General features: G+C 40.3%; 1 protein-coding gene across 2 annotated transcripts in view; it reads left to right on the top strand.

Moving 5' to 3' along the window:
* The first annotated feature begins 359 nt into the window (after positions 1–359).
* The window catches only part of UBE3D (ubiquitin protein ligase E3D), an 83,922-nt gene continuing 68,891 nt past the window's right edge, over positions 360–15,390 (top strand). The window contains exons 1-5 of one of the 2 annotated variants that reach the window (XM_075498272.1): positions 360–519; positions 1,083–1,282; positions 3,174–3,264; positions 8,392–8,623; positions 14,497–14,566. In XM_075498272.1, the coding sequence (XP_075354387.1) occupies positions 458–519; positions 1,083–1,282; positions 3,174–3,264; positions 8,392–8,623; positions 14,497–14,566 (655 nt within the window). In that variant the 5' untranslated portion in view covers positions 360–457. The remainder of the gene's footprint in view (positions 520–1,082; positions 1,283–3,173; positions 3,265–8,391; positions 8,624–14,496; positions 14,567–15,390) is intronic. The other variant, XM_075498271.1, reaches the window with a different exon arrangement.

The following is a 15,390-nucleotide window of genomic DNA, read 5'->3' as shown; positions in this document are numbered from 1 at the left end:
ATGGCTTCGGGGGGGGACCCAACCACAGCCCCCAGTGCCTGTGGGGAGGTGCCTGAGAAGATGGACCCAGGCTTCTCACAGCAGTGGTGTGGCAGAAGGACAGGAGACAACAGGCAGATGTTGACACACAAGAGGTTCAGGCTGGGCATAAGAAAGTCCCGTGAGGCCAGCCGAGCCCTGGAGCGGCTGCCCGGGCAGCTTCTGCAGGCCTCGACCTCGGGGCTTCGGGACCCGACGGGACCCAGCCCTGTGCACCCAGACCCGACCCCACAGCCGACCGCGGGGCGAGCAGGGGGTGGGCGGCAGCCACCGCGGGGCGCCTTCCCGCGGCTGCCCCCCGGGGCATCGCCGGCGCCGGGCTGTAGGCGGCGCTGTGGCGGGCGGCCGCACCCCGCCTGCGCCGGCCGGCAGAGCGGTCGCTTCCTGCGCGGGCCGCCGGAGCCGTTCCCCTCCCGGCATGGCGGGAGGGTTTCTGCTGGAGATCAGGCGGGGGACGCAGAGCGCGTTGCTGGTTATCCGGTAGTGCGGGGGTGCTGCCTGCCTTCCGCCGCTCGGGCCGTGCGGAGCGGCCGGTGCCGGCGGGGGAGGCGCAAGGGCGCGGCGCTGGGGCGGCGGGTCTGGCTTTTAGCGTCCTTAGCCTTTAACGGGGGGCGGGGAACCGCGTTATGTACCGTCGCCTCCCCCTGCCTTTCCCTTCTTGTGCGACCTAGAAAAGCCTGAGTTACTGTGCAAATAAATGCTTCCTGAGAACGGTGGTTTATTTCTCTCGATTGCTCCTCACCCCCGCGGGAGACCTCGGTTTACCGCGTGGGTCCCGGGGCGCGACTCGGGCCGCGGGGAGCTGCAGGCCGACCCCGGGCTCGGTCCACCGGGCCGCGGGCGAGGCGTCCCGCGCCCCCTCACGCCGCCTTCGCGTTGTGTCCCCAGCTGACACGGAGCTTTTACGGTGTTGCGCAAGCCGCAGCCCAGCTCAGGTGCCTTCGCGCTGAGGTCCTTCTCGCCCGTTTTGGCCCGCGTGTGTAAAGTAGCAGCTCGTCCTGACCCCTCCTTTCTGAGGTAAACCCGTTACTTTGCGTCCCCAGCGAGACGGACCTCCCGAGCTCGCCGGTGGACGTTTCGGTGGCTGCGGACCGTCTGGAAGTGAGAAGCGGCGGGAGCTGCGAGGCGGCCGCGCTGCCGGCAGAGGTCAGGCTGGCCCCGTCCTCTTGCCGCGGCCTGCACCGCCTCCCCGGCGACGGCCTGCACCTGCGCATGCGCCTGCACCTCCCGCCGCCGAGCGCCGGTGAGGCTGAGGCGGGGCCCGCGCTGCCGGCTCCCTCAGCGCTGAGCGGGAGGGGAAGGCTTGGCCCGTTGCTTAAAAAAAGGCTGCTTTGCTTAGGGTTACCTCAAACCTTACTGTTTTAAGTGACGTGCAGGCAGAGACTTTAAAGTGTGGATTCTGCAGCACCAAAACCACCCCAAACCCAACTGGAGCGTGTGGTTTGCGTTGTGCATGTGCTGTTGCTTTTTCTAAAAGGCCCTCTTTAGCTCCAAATTGGAGATTTAAATGGGGACTGATAAAATTTAATAAAATTGTCAGTTTTAAAAATCAAAAGTGCAAAAAGTGGCATAATGAAAGGGACACACGGTTGTTGAGTAAGTGTTTTGTGTAGGAGTTTGAGAACTGCTCTCAGTTCTTTCCCCGTGCTTTTCCATATTACTTCAAAATTATTTTCTTTCCCTCCTATTTCGTGTTTGGTAGCTGAAAATGCAGTAATGTGATTCATCTAGGCTATCATACTAAGGTTGTCACCGGCCACTTAATCATAAAGGATTGTGATTTTGTGTTGGGGCTCGTTGTTCTCACAGCCTCAGTTTGCAGAGGTTAATGTTGCACTAACGTCTGCAAAGTTACGTTCTTTATTTCCATGATGCTAATTCAAGTCTAGGATGTGATTGCGTAAATAGGAAGCATGGTAGTATAGCTGGTGCTTTCTTTCATTCTATCCAAGCTCAATGTGTTTAGATTCATTTAATAGGATATGACACAGAAAGATACCTTAAATAACACAAAATTGTCATTCTGTGGTTTTACAGTAGAAAAGAGCAATAAAGTATGCAATAATGGTTTCAGCATCAGAAACACACTGGAATACTCTGTTGATTTTATGGTATGCTGAGGTTGCTTCTGTACGTTAATCTGTAATTATGCATGTGCTTTGACGATGCAGTTATACAAAAATTATTTAGTGTGTCTTATTAATGAGGCATGCTTCAAAAGATCAAAGATGAAGTTTTAAAAATTTACCTTTGAAAGTCGTACCAGTGAAAAACATGTATGTAAACCAGATGGTAACTAATAACCTTAGTTAGCCTTTGATGTTTTATATTAGTATGCAAAACTAGTTGTTTCTTACATTAAATTCTGGAACCTTTTAAAGTACTTTTCATTTGTGGTTGCAAGCTAAATCGTAAATACTGAATGCCAGTGCTGAGAATATACTTTGATTCTTAAGTTTGAGAAAGTGGGCAATGAAAAGCATATTCATACATAGAGCTAGGCTTACAGTTTTACTTTTCTTCCACCTAATGTTATTTGATAATTTGTGGAGGCTTTTATAGCTCCTTTTTTAATTTGGAAAAGTTGTCTGAGCTGGCTTTTGTGAGACGGTTTTTGCTTTGCTGGCCTGCAGAGGGTATTGCTCACTATCTGTTCCTTGAGTGGTACGACAGTGGCTGGTATCTTACCTACCTGAAAATTTAAAACTCATGCCCTTACCCCCCCGCCTTTTGTGTTACATATTGGGATGTACCCTCATATTGTGGAGACACTGATTAGCAGAAATACCATTACAAAAGAGTGGCATTGAATTGTAATTTATACAATCTCTGTAATGATATCAATATCTCAGCTCCCCCTGTGGAGAGGATTTGCACCTTTAAAATAATTATTCATGTGTACAATTCCTACTCAGCAGTACAGGATGTGAGGTGGAGATAGCAAGTCTTTCCTAAATCTAAGTACTTGCTTCTACAGGTAAATAAATTAAGGTTGTGTTTAAAATGTCAGCATTTTGCTTTGTTTGTTAGATTCTTATATTTTTTGGTTTGAGGTATTTGGCAGGATTTTTCTGTACAAGTGACTGAAAATTTTACACAATTTTGAAGATTGATATGTCTTCTTCTATCTATAGATTTGGTTTTTACTTTGAGGGAAAGCCTGAAACCCCAGAAGAATTATGTCTTTTACTGTCAGTCCTGTGGTGACATCATAGTACAAGACCGGTGAGTACTGCAGTGTCTTGTATTTATAGCAATAAATGCCATAGTGATTGGTATTCATGTTATTTTGTGTACTTAGAGAGACAGCTAAAAGGTATTTATTTTGCAATTGATAGATGAGAACACTTTTAAAGCACTACGGATGACTAAAAGCAAAATTACCTGAAACAGTTTTTCACCCTTTATTCATTTACTTCTTGATTTCATTCTGGCTGGAAAGTAGAAGTACCTTACAAAGGGAGTTTGGTGCATTGCCCTGGAAGCTTAGAAGTCTGGATTCTTTTCCTGCTTGTCTGCTATGCTTTGAGTGAGACTTTTCCTTTTGTAGCTGGACTTCCCTAGGTGTAAAATTTCTGCTTTGAGATCTATGCTTCTTGTTCGTACAGAATCTCTTTGCACTCATTATAACAGCTTCTGTTTTTTCTGTACAAACAAAGAGCTGTAACATTTTGGCCTGGAAATATTGCAAATGTTCATAGTTTTCATTGATTTTAAACATACTCATAGTCTATTAGTAGCTGACATCTTTGCTATGTTGAAGGGAATAAAACTGAGAATTTGAGCCTAGACTTCTTTCTTCCTCTGCACTTCAGGGATCCTCTTCAGTTTTGCTCAGTCTCTTATAAATTCCCTTCACTCATTGTGCTGTAGTTATAGAGTGGCTGCTCAGAATGGGGATGTTGTCCACAGCTCCCTTCTATCTGTTAAGCAATGCCAACCTCCACCGGTTGGGATCAGGGATTCTGAATTTGGGAAACACAGGAGCTGTTTCTTGGCAGCGTGACTCGGCCTTATCTCTATTCCTTACAAAGTCTGCAAAGGGAATGAGAATTTTAATAAAAAGCTGCTGCATTTTCTGGCTCTTCTGATGTACAATTTTGACAGCTTCAGCTGGATATGTAAGAATTGTTAGAGAGGCACTTGCAACCTTTTATGATCTGTGTCACTCCTAACACTCAAAATAGTAGTACAAATGTGGTATATTCTGTAAACTCCTGTTACTTTCTTGTCATACATATGTATTTATGGCTGGCTTGAATGTAACTGAATGAGGATTTCCTGGCTTTCTCTTCTGAAATGTCTCATCAGAAAGTCTAGTAATAACTCTTATTTTGATACATTTGTAGAGTAGTGAAATTTCTAATTTCTAGTCAGTAACATTTGCTTTCAAAAGATACTGCACTTTTCTATTTTCGTCTCTGAGGGGGCGTTTTCCTGAATTTCAGCACATCAAATTCATATGCATGGAGTTTACATCTTTTTGGTTCTGCATCCTGTAACGTGACACAGTCAGAATTTTTTGAGAAAGGAAAAAGAAGGCATGTTCATGGCTCTTTGCTTGGCATTTCTCCTTGCAGGGACCCTCTGAGCCCCTCGAATGTTATCACTTAAAAAGTATTGATTAAGACAAGGGTAGAAGAGTGGACCTGCCAGTGTATCCAACACCTTCTGTTCCAGCACTTCCAAAAGGAAGACAGTAGCGTAGTCAGCACTTTTAGCTACAAAATTTGTGTGATGGTCTCTCCAGGGAGAGTGAGTATGACAATGGCAGCACAGGTGGTGGTATCAAAGGGAAGTTACACAACTGTGTGAGGGGGAACTTATTGAAGTGTGAATTACTAGGAAAGGGTCTATAATAAGAAAAACCTGAGATCTAGAAAATGATACTTTTGAGAAGAAATTGAAATAAATGGGATTTAGTTTAGATAAGGCTTTGGAGAAGACGTAAGACTCTTCCAACATGTAAGAAGTTGCTGCAAAGAAGGTGGCAGTAGTCTTCACTTGAAGCAAGACGAGTTTAGGTTAAAATGAAAAAAAAACCCCAAGCCTGTTGTAAAGCTTATTTTTTACTGTTAGAGGCTGCATAGGGAGCCATCATTTTAGAGGCTAGATTAGAGAAATATGTTAGGAATGGTTTAAATGTAAGTGATCCTTCCTTGATGCAAGAAAATGGACTCTATACTTTTTCTGAAATCCCCTGGTTTAGTCTGTTTCCTTCCATGAATCTGACAGCTCTTCAGAGGTTAGGGTTATGCTCTCTGATTCTTCTCCATTACCCTCACATTACCCACATTAGAGGAGGTGATTAGATTTTTCTTTTTTTCTTCCATGATTTAAGAGGTGCAAAGAGTTTGGTATATTTTCTTTTTTCTTTCTCTCCTTCCAGTTAGGCTAAGTGTAGCTCATATATAAAATAATTCTTTAAGGCTTTATTTCTGTCATGAGGAAATTCTTAAAGGCTGAATGATGTGAAAAATAAATTTCATAAACTGAGTATTAAGCAATAAACCTTTTCTTTAGTCCAAACGTTAAGAATTTGTACTACATAAGTATTCTATTGAAAAACTGATGGCAGGGGAAATCTTCTAATTACACTTTTCCTACATAAATAGCTTTAAGCATGACAATTAACTGTCAAGCTGGGCTGTCCAAGATTTTTTAGTAAGTAAATAAGGAAGACTGCTGTTCTTCTTGAAAAAAGAAATTCAGTTGGATCTTTTTTCTTTCTCTTTTTATCTGATGGAACAGAAAGGTTGTATATTTAAGAGTCTAACGTCCATTTTACTTCCAGTTTTCAGAATTTTCCATAGCTAGGATATTACTGGGTTCTTGGTTATTAGTTAATAATGGTGTTAGAGATTATTTTTCTTAGTCCAGTCTTACAAGGATTTCTATGGTCAAATACTTACCTTAGCATGGAAGCCCACCTAAGAATTACATCCTTATGGCAGGACGCTTTTAGACTAGTGCCTAACTTCTAGCTTTTTAAAATTAAGTTAATTACCTAGGCTTCCTCTTTTTGGAGACAGAGAACTATTTCCAGAAGGAGATTCAGCCTGACTGTATTAGACACTTTCAGAAGGAGAAAGTTTATCTTAAAGGTCCCAACCTAAGAATTGTTTGTCGCTCTCTGGCTGTGAAGGCAGCCTAGGTGGCTATCTTAAAGTAGAAACTCAGTTGTTATTAGGAGCAAGGTTGGGGAGATAGGTCCCCCTGTTAGCTAGGTTTTATCACTCTATTTAGCAGCCCCAAGTTAGTCAGCACCCAGTAAACTTCAAGTTTCTTTTTTTGTTGTTTTTCTGGAAAGCTACATTTTTATTAGTGCTACATTTTTCCAATTCTGGTGATCCAGAATATGGCTTCCCTCCTACGAATGGCAATAGCCCAAAATATAGTGGAAATGCTACATTTTCTGTATAGCTCAAAGTTAGGAGGAGTCTCTTTAGGAAATTTCTACTGGTTGAAGCAACTGCTTTTGTTGGCAAGAATTCAAGATCTTGATGCTCTAGACTGTGAGGGTAAAGAAAGGGTAATGTAATGAAACTGGACAGCATGAATCTGCAGTTTAAGGTAATCTCTATCTTCCCTCCTCCCCCATATGTAACACTTGAAAAAACATTGCTGAGCAATACCAGCTTTTTGTTGCTGTAAAGAGCAATACATAGGAATGAAGACTTCCTTTTTTCAGTGTGAGTCCAGGCATTGGAACTAATTGTATAAGGCTGACAAATAATCAGTCATTAGGCCAACGCCAGAATTAAGGTCCCACCATGGCAGAAATGTGGCTGTATCTCAGGCAATATATAAGACCACAGAAAGTGAAGACAGTGCTGGGTAGTGCCGAGACATGATCTTACTTAGTTATGGTAAAGCTGGGTCAGAGCACGAGTTATTCCAACTTTCATCTGCAGGTGGGGCAAGTACAGTTTAAAATGTATTGTCGATCTAGAAAGAAGGAAGTTTTTATAACAGATTTTACTTTGACCCACCCAACAATACAGAAGGCACAAGAAACTACAATGGGAAGAACTGGCATCTTCAGAAAAGAATAGTCTGTGAACTGCAAGAAAGGGAGGGTGTCTAACTGTTGGCTTAGCAGATGTGTGTTTATTTGTGAAGTAGCATCATAAGCAAAGTTGTATTTGCAAGTTTTAAGTAAGGAGTAGAATCAAGAAACTCTGTAAAGGTTTCAGGCAACAGCAGCAGAAATAAGGGAACAAAAGGAAAGCATTCAAGGAAACTAGGCAGAGAGCAGAAAGCACAGCTCTGCAGCAAACAGTACATCTAGAAACTGTTGGAGAAGTGTGCGCTGTTAAAGCCATTGCTCATTATTTTGGTAAAGGGGCTGAATTTCTTCCCAGTGCAATAATTTTCTAGAAAACACAGATTAAAGAAAGTGTAAATATGTGGGCAGTATCCATCAATGCTTCTACATTCTTAATAAAAACACATGTTTTTATTCTGTGGTGGGACCGCAGAATGGCTATAGGAGCTGTAAGCAGGAAACTATTGACCACTCACTCATAATGACCAAGCTGGTATTTATATAGCCACATGTATATATTCTAGCTTTAAGAGTATACTTTACAACCTAAAGCAGTGATTCCAAACCTTGGCTTATAAAATCCTTTGGCATGGCATGTAACCAAAGAAAGTAAGTTAAAAGCAACACTGATAATGAAAGCAAAGCCTGGTATTGCCTGGAGCAGCCTCCTTGGTCCATACAGCTGCCCAGGAGAAAGGGATTTCGGGGATTTTTTGTGTGTGACTTCTGAAAGTTGAATCTGAATCTAAATTAAGATTGCATTATCCTTTTGCTTTGTTTTGGTTTGGTTTAATGAAGATATACTGTGGTATTTTTGTCAGGATTTAGCTTTTTCAAAGTCTGGTATCTGACTGAGGGGCTTCAAAAGACATGCTCTCCCTTGCTGTGGCAGCAGTCTGTTTCTGTTGTTTATATATCAACATTTGGTGCAAAGGAACTTTAAAAGAAGTAATAATAAATATAATTGCAAAATACCCATTGTTACATTCTTCATGACTGGATAGCACTGTTTTATTTTTTCCATGTGATTCATTTCAAGAGAGGATTGTGCCAAGTTCTGCCTTATAATCATTGGAGATTCACCCTTGGGAAATGCTTCATTACAAACTTGGCAGGAAACACTCAGCTGTTGCTTTCTCAGAATTAATCCAAAGAAAGTGCCTTTGACTGAAAGGAGAGTCAAGCACTTCCTTTTGAGAAAATGCCATACTTCCCCCCGCTTTTTGTAAGGAGTCTAAGCTCTCTTTTACTGTCTTAGAAAAGAATATAATATATTGAAATATTTTTTTTTTCTTCCCTCTTAGGAAATTTCTCAGAGTTCTTCCTCTACCAAGTGAAAACTGGAGTGCTTTAGTCGAAGAGTGGTGCTGTCACCCTAACCCCTTTGCCAGAAGCACTTTGCACCCTCAGCAAGATGACTGTTTTCTTGGAGACACTTTTTTTCTGTTGAATTCAGGAAATGAATCACGTGTGCCTGAATCTCCCATGTGCTGCTCAGAGACTGGACACTATGTTTCTCAGAGTGGCTCCAACTTGGTAAAGTATTTTGTCTGAATAATTCGTAAGTGAATGTATTTGGACTTTTTTTCACTGCAAACCACTTTTTTGTCACTCGTTTATTTAACTTGTATGTGTTACAGAGCTGTTTTGAAGGTCATAGGGAGTTGTTGACATTCAGTTGTACAGAAGCCAGAAAATATTCTAAGCTATGATTTACATTGTCTAAAGCAAGCACCATGGTCTTGATATTGACCTAGATATGCAAGAAGAACTTTTTCCTATAAACTGAATTAGAAACTATTTAATTACATAGTTCTAAACCCAAATATTTTCCCCCCAAAATATCCTGAGTGAAGAACGTCAACATTTAGTAAGCTAATAACTGTAATGGGTTAGGTGTTTGTCAAAGGGTAGTGGAGTGAAGAATGAGGAGGAAACTGTAGTAACAATGCTTTTTCTTCTCAAACTATGACTGGACGCATAAGCGTAGATACGATCAAAGGAAGGTGTGATTCCTCCCCCCCCCCCCCTTTTTTTTTTTTAGAAAGACTTGGAAAAATAAGAATGTGTTTTGGGTTCAAATGTGGCTGTCTTACACTCTTAGAATATAGTAAGGAGATTGGGTTTGTTTGACTGCTCTGTCTAGTGAAAGGGACCTGCCACCCCAGGTTATAACTCTTCATGTTGATGTGTCTGAGGTGTTCCATGAGGGAATATATCCATCAGCTGAGTCTCTAGGAAGAAGGCTATCATTTGGCTTAGAAACATCAACATTTGTTGTTGCACAGAAAAAAAACATTTGTAGGGATACTGATGTTTCAGTGGTGGGATAAAACCCATGAAGAAAGAAAATTCAGTGCTTTACTCATCTTGGAAATCTAGCACTTCTATACAAATTCAAGCAATAATTTTTTCTTCTACCAGAACATCATCCAGGAACTTCATTCACCAAAGCCTACATTTCCATAAGGCCTTTTCTGTTAATCTACTGCTTGTCCGTATTTGTGCTCACAATGTTTGGGCCTGCAGATACCATCTTTTCTTCCAATACCATGTATTAAACCTAATTACTGAAATCCTTCTGCAATTATGGGAACCATTGCTGCCTTGGCAACTTGCATCTGTAACAGCTGATGACTTGCTATGTACAAATTCCCAACATGAAACTTTTAATCTGTTGAGAAGTAACACCAGAGACCCCGATTCCTGTCTGCTGCTGCTGCTTATCATCATTAGGGATTTGTGTTATCCCCAGTTAAATGACCAGATTCTTGCAGTTCAACGGTTGCTGGTGCAATGTATCCAAGCAAGCCATCTGCTTGGGGAACAGTTCTGTCCTACAGTCCATATCTGCAAGTCTTGCAGCTGTGGTCCCTTTGGTTTCTTGCTCCATTGTTCTTTGAAAAGCAGAATATGAGGAGGGGAAAATAAGAACTGATTCCCTGAAAGCATATCAGCATGGGAGAAGCAGATTAATTTGGATTAACAATTGGAGTTATTTCTTCTAAGTATCCTTAAGAAGGAGGCTGAGTAGAAGATTCCAAATTTCCAAGAGAACAATGCTTTCTGCCAGAGGTCCCCAAAATGAATTATCTCACATTTCAGTCGTCTCAAAAGAGATCTTAGAACAATGGGAACAAAGACAGGAATAAGCAGGGTGCATGGAGTTCATATTGCAGGCCAAAGACAGGGGAGCAGTCTGCCCGACACACTTCAATCAATCAGGGAGAATGTTTGCCAGAAAAGGGTTGTTTTTGAGGCAGAAACATGATGAAAGGATGTGGGACAAAGATGTTACTGAGATGTGGGTCAAACCAGGATAACAGCAGAACTTTTGAATGAGGGAGGAGGCTATTTTCTGTCAGAGGCATACAATAGTAGTTTAGTGTGATGAATTTTCATGTTTGCTTCCTTGAACTTGCCTTGAAGTTGAGAATTCTTTCCTTGTTTGTGTCAAATCCCTCTTTCTACATCTTTCACACTTGCAATGAATTCTCATTTCTGTGTTTGCTTATTTCCAGCATCACTCGGTTGCCAAGCAAATGAGCAAAACTGTAAGATCGAACAGAAACTGGACTAATAAGGAAAAAAACCCTCATACTGAAACAGAAAATTATTCCATAATATGAGTAATAGAAAGTTACAGGCAAGATAGATCGCTATTGGCATAAATGTTCTCATTTCAGAGAATATTGTTGCAGTCTGCCCCAGTATGAAAGTTCTTTTTTAATTGCATTGCAGTTCTTTGGAAAGTGTTTGCCTATAACCAAAATAGTAGCAGGAATGTACCAGAGAAGCTTAAACAATCTTTTGCAGCCTCCAGTGGGACCAAGACAGCATTTGTCCATTGCAAACATATTTCTCACATCTATTAGTCTTCCAGTGTAACATAGTTTTTAAATATCACCTGGTCTTGCAGCATCCTAATAGTATCTCTTGGGGAAAATATTTTCCCTGACACCATATCAGGGATCCTTAGGAATAAAAACAGAAAATATTAGACTGGTGATCCACCTCGATCTGCAGATTGCCAGCAGCTGCAAGTTGTCAAATAGATATATTGATTTAATTAGTCTAGCTAAAACTACTGCTTTTTCCGTTGAAGCATGATACAATGAGTTAGCAGTGTTTTTTAGGTACTATACTGCACGATTCTCAGCTAGCACCTGTAACTGTAGTCAGGAAAAAAATTTCAAGTTGTAGCTGTCAAGGAAGTACTGTATATTATATACTTGTACTGTGCAATATTTGTACCAACCTCAAATACTGGTTTTCACAAAACCTTGTCTACTTATCCTTGCTCTTCACGTTAAGCATGTAATTTTGCTGCGTATGTTTGAGAAGAGTAGCAAGGAAGGAACTGGGAAAGGGGATAACTGCATATATATGAACCAGATGGTTTTTCTGTTCTCCACAACAAGTGAGCTGTACTTCCAACATAGTCAGCTCTCTGAAGCTTTAACAGAGGCTGCTGGGCTCTCCCTGGAGCTTTTAGTTTGATTCCTGGTTTGTGAGAAGCAAGCAGGACTTTGTGATCATAAGTTCAGATTCCACGTGGAATACTTTATGTTTTTCGTGGAGCTAGAGTGGTCCTTTCTGTTCATTTTATTATTTGCATAGTACAGATCAGAGAACTCTGTTAGGTATTTCCAGCATCAGATCCATCAGTTCTGTCTGAGCTATAGCTTTGAAAAAGACATCCAGTATTGATTTAATACTTCAAATGATGGAAGCTTTATGACATTCCTTGGTAAGCTGTTTCAGTGGTTAATCATCCTGACTCTTTGCTGCCTTCTTATTAAATTAAGCAAACTAAGAATTGCAACTCTGCATCTCTTTTTATCTCTAAGGTCTATTTATTTTCTAGAAATTATTTTTGTAGCAGTTTTCAAACCATTTTCCAAATTTTTAACATACTTTATAGATCCATTTTTACAGTAATCATCTCACTAATTCTGAAAATGTTATATTTTTCTGTTTATCCATATCAACTATTCAGTTGTTCATGCATTCAGAGATCATATTTGCCCTTTCTTTTGTAGCATCTCATTAGTAACTCTAGTTTGGTTAGCTACCATCATCTAAATTCTTTTGATTTTTGCTGTCTTCCACTATGTATTCCTTTATTTTATCATCCCTGGCTTTGTTTTTCCTGAATATATGATCTGGCATTTGGCTATATTTTAGTGCAGATTGTTAGACTAAGCACAACCTACTTAATGATCCAGGCTGGTGTGTATAACGCCCTTGTTTACCCCTTCTCTATCATTGCAGCAGGAAGTACTTACACTTTTCTGTAGCGTAACTGAAAAAATTGGCCCAGCGCATCTATTTGACTTGTCTATAATCTCTTTCATCACCGGTCTAATCACAGACCACATGTCCTTCAAGACGCCTGAATTAGAATAAATCAATTAACAAAGCATTATTCAATTTTTGATTAGGATAATTGTGCTTGGAAATCTGCATAGTCTGAAAGTCCACAATCCAGGTTCTGGAGACAGCCTCTAATGGACATACCTCAAAACTTACACTTTTCATCTTACAAAGGTACCTCATGTAGCTAGGGCCACTGGATTTACTTCATGCTGCCTTTTTTTTTTTTTTTTTTTTTTTAATAATTTTGTGATGTGATAGGCCACAGAGCATCACTTTTTGTTCTGGGCATCAGTCTTACACATCGTCATCATACATTTTAACATTTCAATACTAAAGAGTATGATAGTGGTGATGGAGAAAAACTATGCTCCCCAAAGAGCGCATGTGTGTTCACTCCAGTTGGAATCCATAGGAACTATTGAACTATTGCCATCTTTTACAAAGGTTACAGAGAAAGATAAATTTGGAGTTTTTTCCCCTCAACTGGTTTAATTTATGCCAAATTTAGATATTATTTTTGTAGGCATATGCTGCAATATGATTTCTCAAGTTGATAGTGACTTGTTTGGACTTATAAACCAAACCAATAAAAGAGTAGTTGTTTAATTACACATGGGTATTTTTATGCACTGTATACTGTATGAACAATTATAAAGGTGATTATACAAAGACCACATGTAAAAATCCAATTTAGGTGTCTTCTCATTACATTCTCAGGATTTCTAGCTCCAGAAGGGTTTATTAATTCAGGAGCATCTTTGTGGTTGTATATACATACTGCTTCCAGACCAGAGCTGTCCTGTGCTACACCCAGGTTAATAAGCCCACACAGAACCAGTCCTGAAGTTTAGACTTTGGATTAAAGTAGGAGTTGTGCTTACTTGTATCTTTATACTGATACTGAATTTAAATATTGACACTGGAATTAGTAGGAGTGTTACCAGGGCAGACCACAGGTTCATCCAGAAATGACATCTTTTTCAATGGGCAGTAATGGATGCGTAAGAGTAAGGCAAGTATTGAGTGACGTTTTGGCCAGTGTAGAGACTTCTTGAACTAGATGTTGTTATCCATATTTTTTGTTTTTAAGAAGCCCTTGATAAACATTGTTTACCCTGAATTTTTGAAGACTTTTTGAACTTATGTATACTTTTAATATGAAAAATACTTTCCTGTAGTGAGTACCAAGCTGTATTATGCATTGTGTGACAAATACCTTCGTTTTCTTTGATACAAACCAGGTTATAATTTCATAGCATGAGCTATGACAGTAAATGTTTTTTTCCTCGTCAGCTTTTCCTAAACATTCATGATTTTGTATATCTCAATTATACCCCTCAGTTTTCTGTCTTTCATGCTTTCTCCCATTATGTGTGTTTTCTTGCCACATATGGAAACTGTTTTGCACCTCTGACAATTATTCTTATTCTTTGTCAATACCTTTTCTGTTTCTGTTTGAATTGAGGGAGAGAGGTTGTCCAAGAACAGAATCCACCACACCTTTCTGGAATATCATGCCATGTTGTGTTCTTCAGCTGTTTCCTAGTAATTCAGAATACTCTGTGGACATTTTCTGGTCTCTGCTGAACGCTGAACTGGTGTTCCTATAAAACTGTCCACAGTGGCTAGAACTTTTTACTGAGTGATGGTAGTCACATTGCAGTGTAATATTTTATGTATGTATTTTGGAATACTTCTTTTCATATGCATTATTTTGCCCTTATCAAAATCAAATTTACCTTTTCATTTTATCATCCAGTCACTCAATATTACGAGATTCTCTGGTTAGCTATTACAGGTTGTGCTGTGTGGTCAGTATATATTGCCAGATTTTAAAACTAGTGTGAAACTTGCAAGCAAGTCGGAGTGTAGAAAGCTGAAGTAGTGAATGCAAATCTGTGTGTATGTAAACATGAAAAGAACAGAAACAAGTACAAAGTTCACTGTCTACTCTGGAGAGTATGTTAAAATTATACATTCCTTTTTAGAATAACTGAGTGACATTTAAATGACATTTCTTTGTCCTACAGAAATCAAAGGAAAATACCAGAGTAATTTGTAAGCGCTGCAAGACAATGCTGGGAGAAACAGTATCATCAGGTATGGGATGTACAAACCAAACTAGACTTCACTGCATCAGCCATTGAGCACTGCAGGTTAAAAACTCTGGAGGAAAGTAGTTTATCAGTAAGGTGCAGGGCTGATTCCTGTGTGTTTGTCTCAGTCCCTTCTGGAACAGATGAGGTTGTTGCTTCCACTGTTAGACCTTGAAAGTGACTTACGACAGGGGTTTTCCTCATCCTTGTTTCTGTGGCATATTTGACTAATTCCAAAGCTTTGGAAGACTCAATGCATGATTTCAGTTTACTATGAATCCCAGTAAAAAAGGAGACCTGAGAAATTACAGATTGTTTATTTTGCTGTCAGTCCTACAGAATAATAGAAAGGTTAATTCAGAACTTGATCAACACAGAACTAGAAGCTAAAGATATGATTGCTAACAGCCAGCCTGGTTTCGTGGGACGGAAGCCTTGTCAAAGAAACAGGTTCTCTCTCATCATCTGATGATGATGAGATTATTGGTTTAAAAAGCTGTCATTGTATTGAATCAGCAGGGTTTACCTGAAGTAGTGTAAAGATGAGTCTCCGGTGGTTTTTAAAATGCAGTTATTAATAAGAGAGAAGCAATGATAAGACTGTTACTAGCAGGGTTCGTTCTTTCATTCTCCCTCTACTCCACTGCATCAGTCAGTGTGAGCCTGGCTCAGTTCAGAGATCTGGAGAATATAAAAACTTCTCAGAAACTGCAAAACCTGTTTAAGAAATAACTCATGAGGAGATGCAAGACAGAAGGTCTTCTGTTACAGAAGGTTCTGATTATCCTGTAAGGGATCTGAACAGTACAGGCTTTAATAAAACCAAAT

The sequence above is a fragment of the Mycteria americana genome, chromosome 3, assembly GCF_035582795.1.
Source record: "Mycteria americana isolate JAX WOST 10 ecotype Jacksonville Zoo and Gardens chromosome 3, USCA_MyAme_1.0, whole genome shotgun sequence".
NCBI lineage: Eukaryota > Metazoa > Chordata > Aves > Ciconiiformes > Ciconiidae > Mycteria > Mycteria americana.
This window is presented reverse-complemented; position numbering and strand designations above follow the sequence as displayed.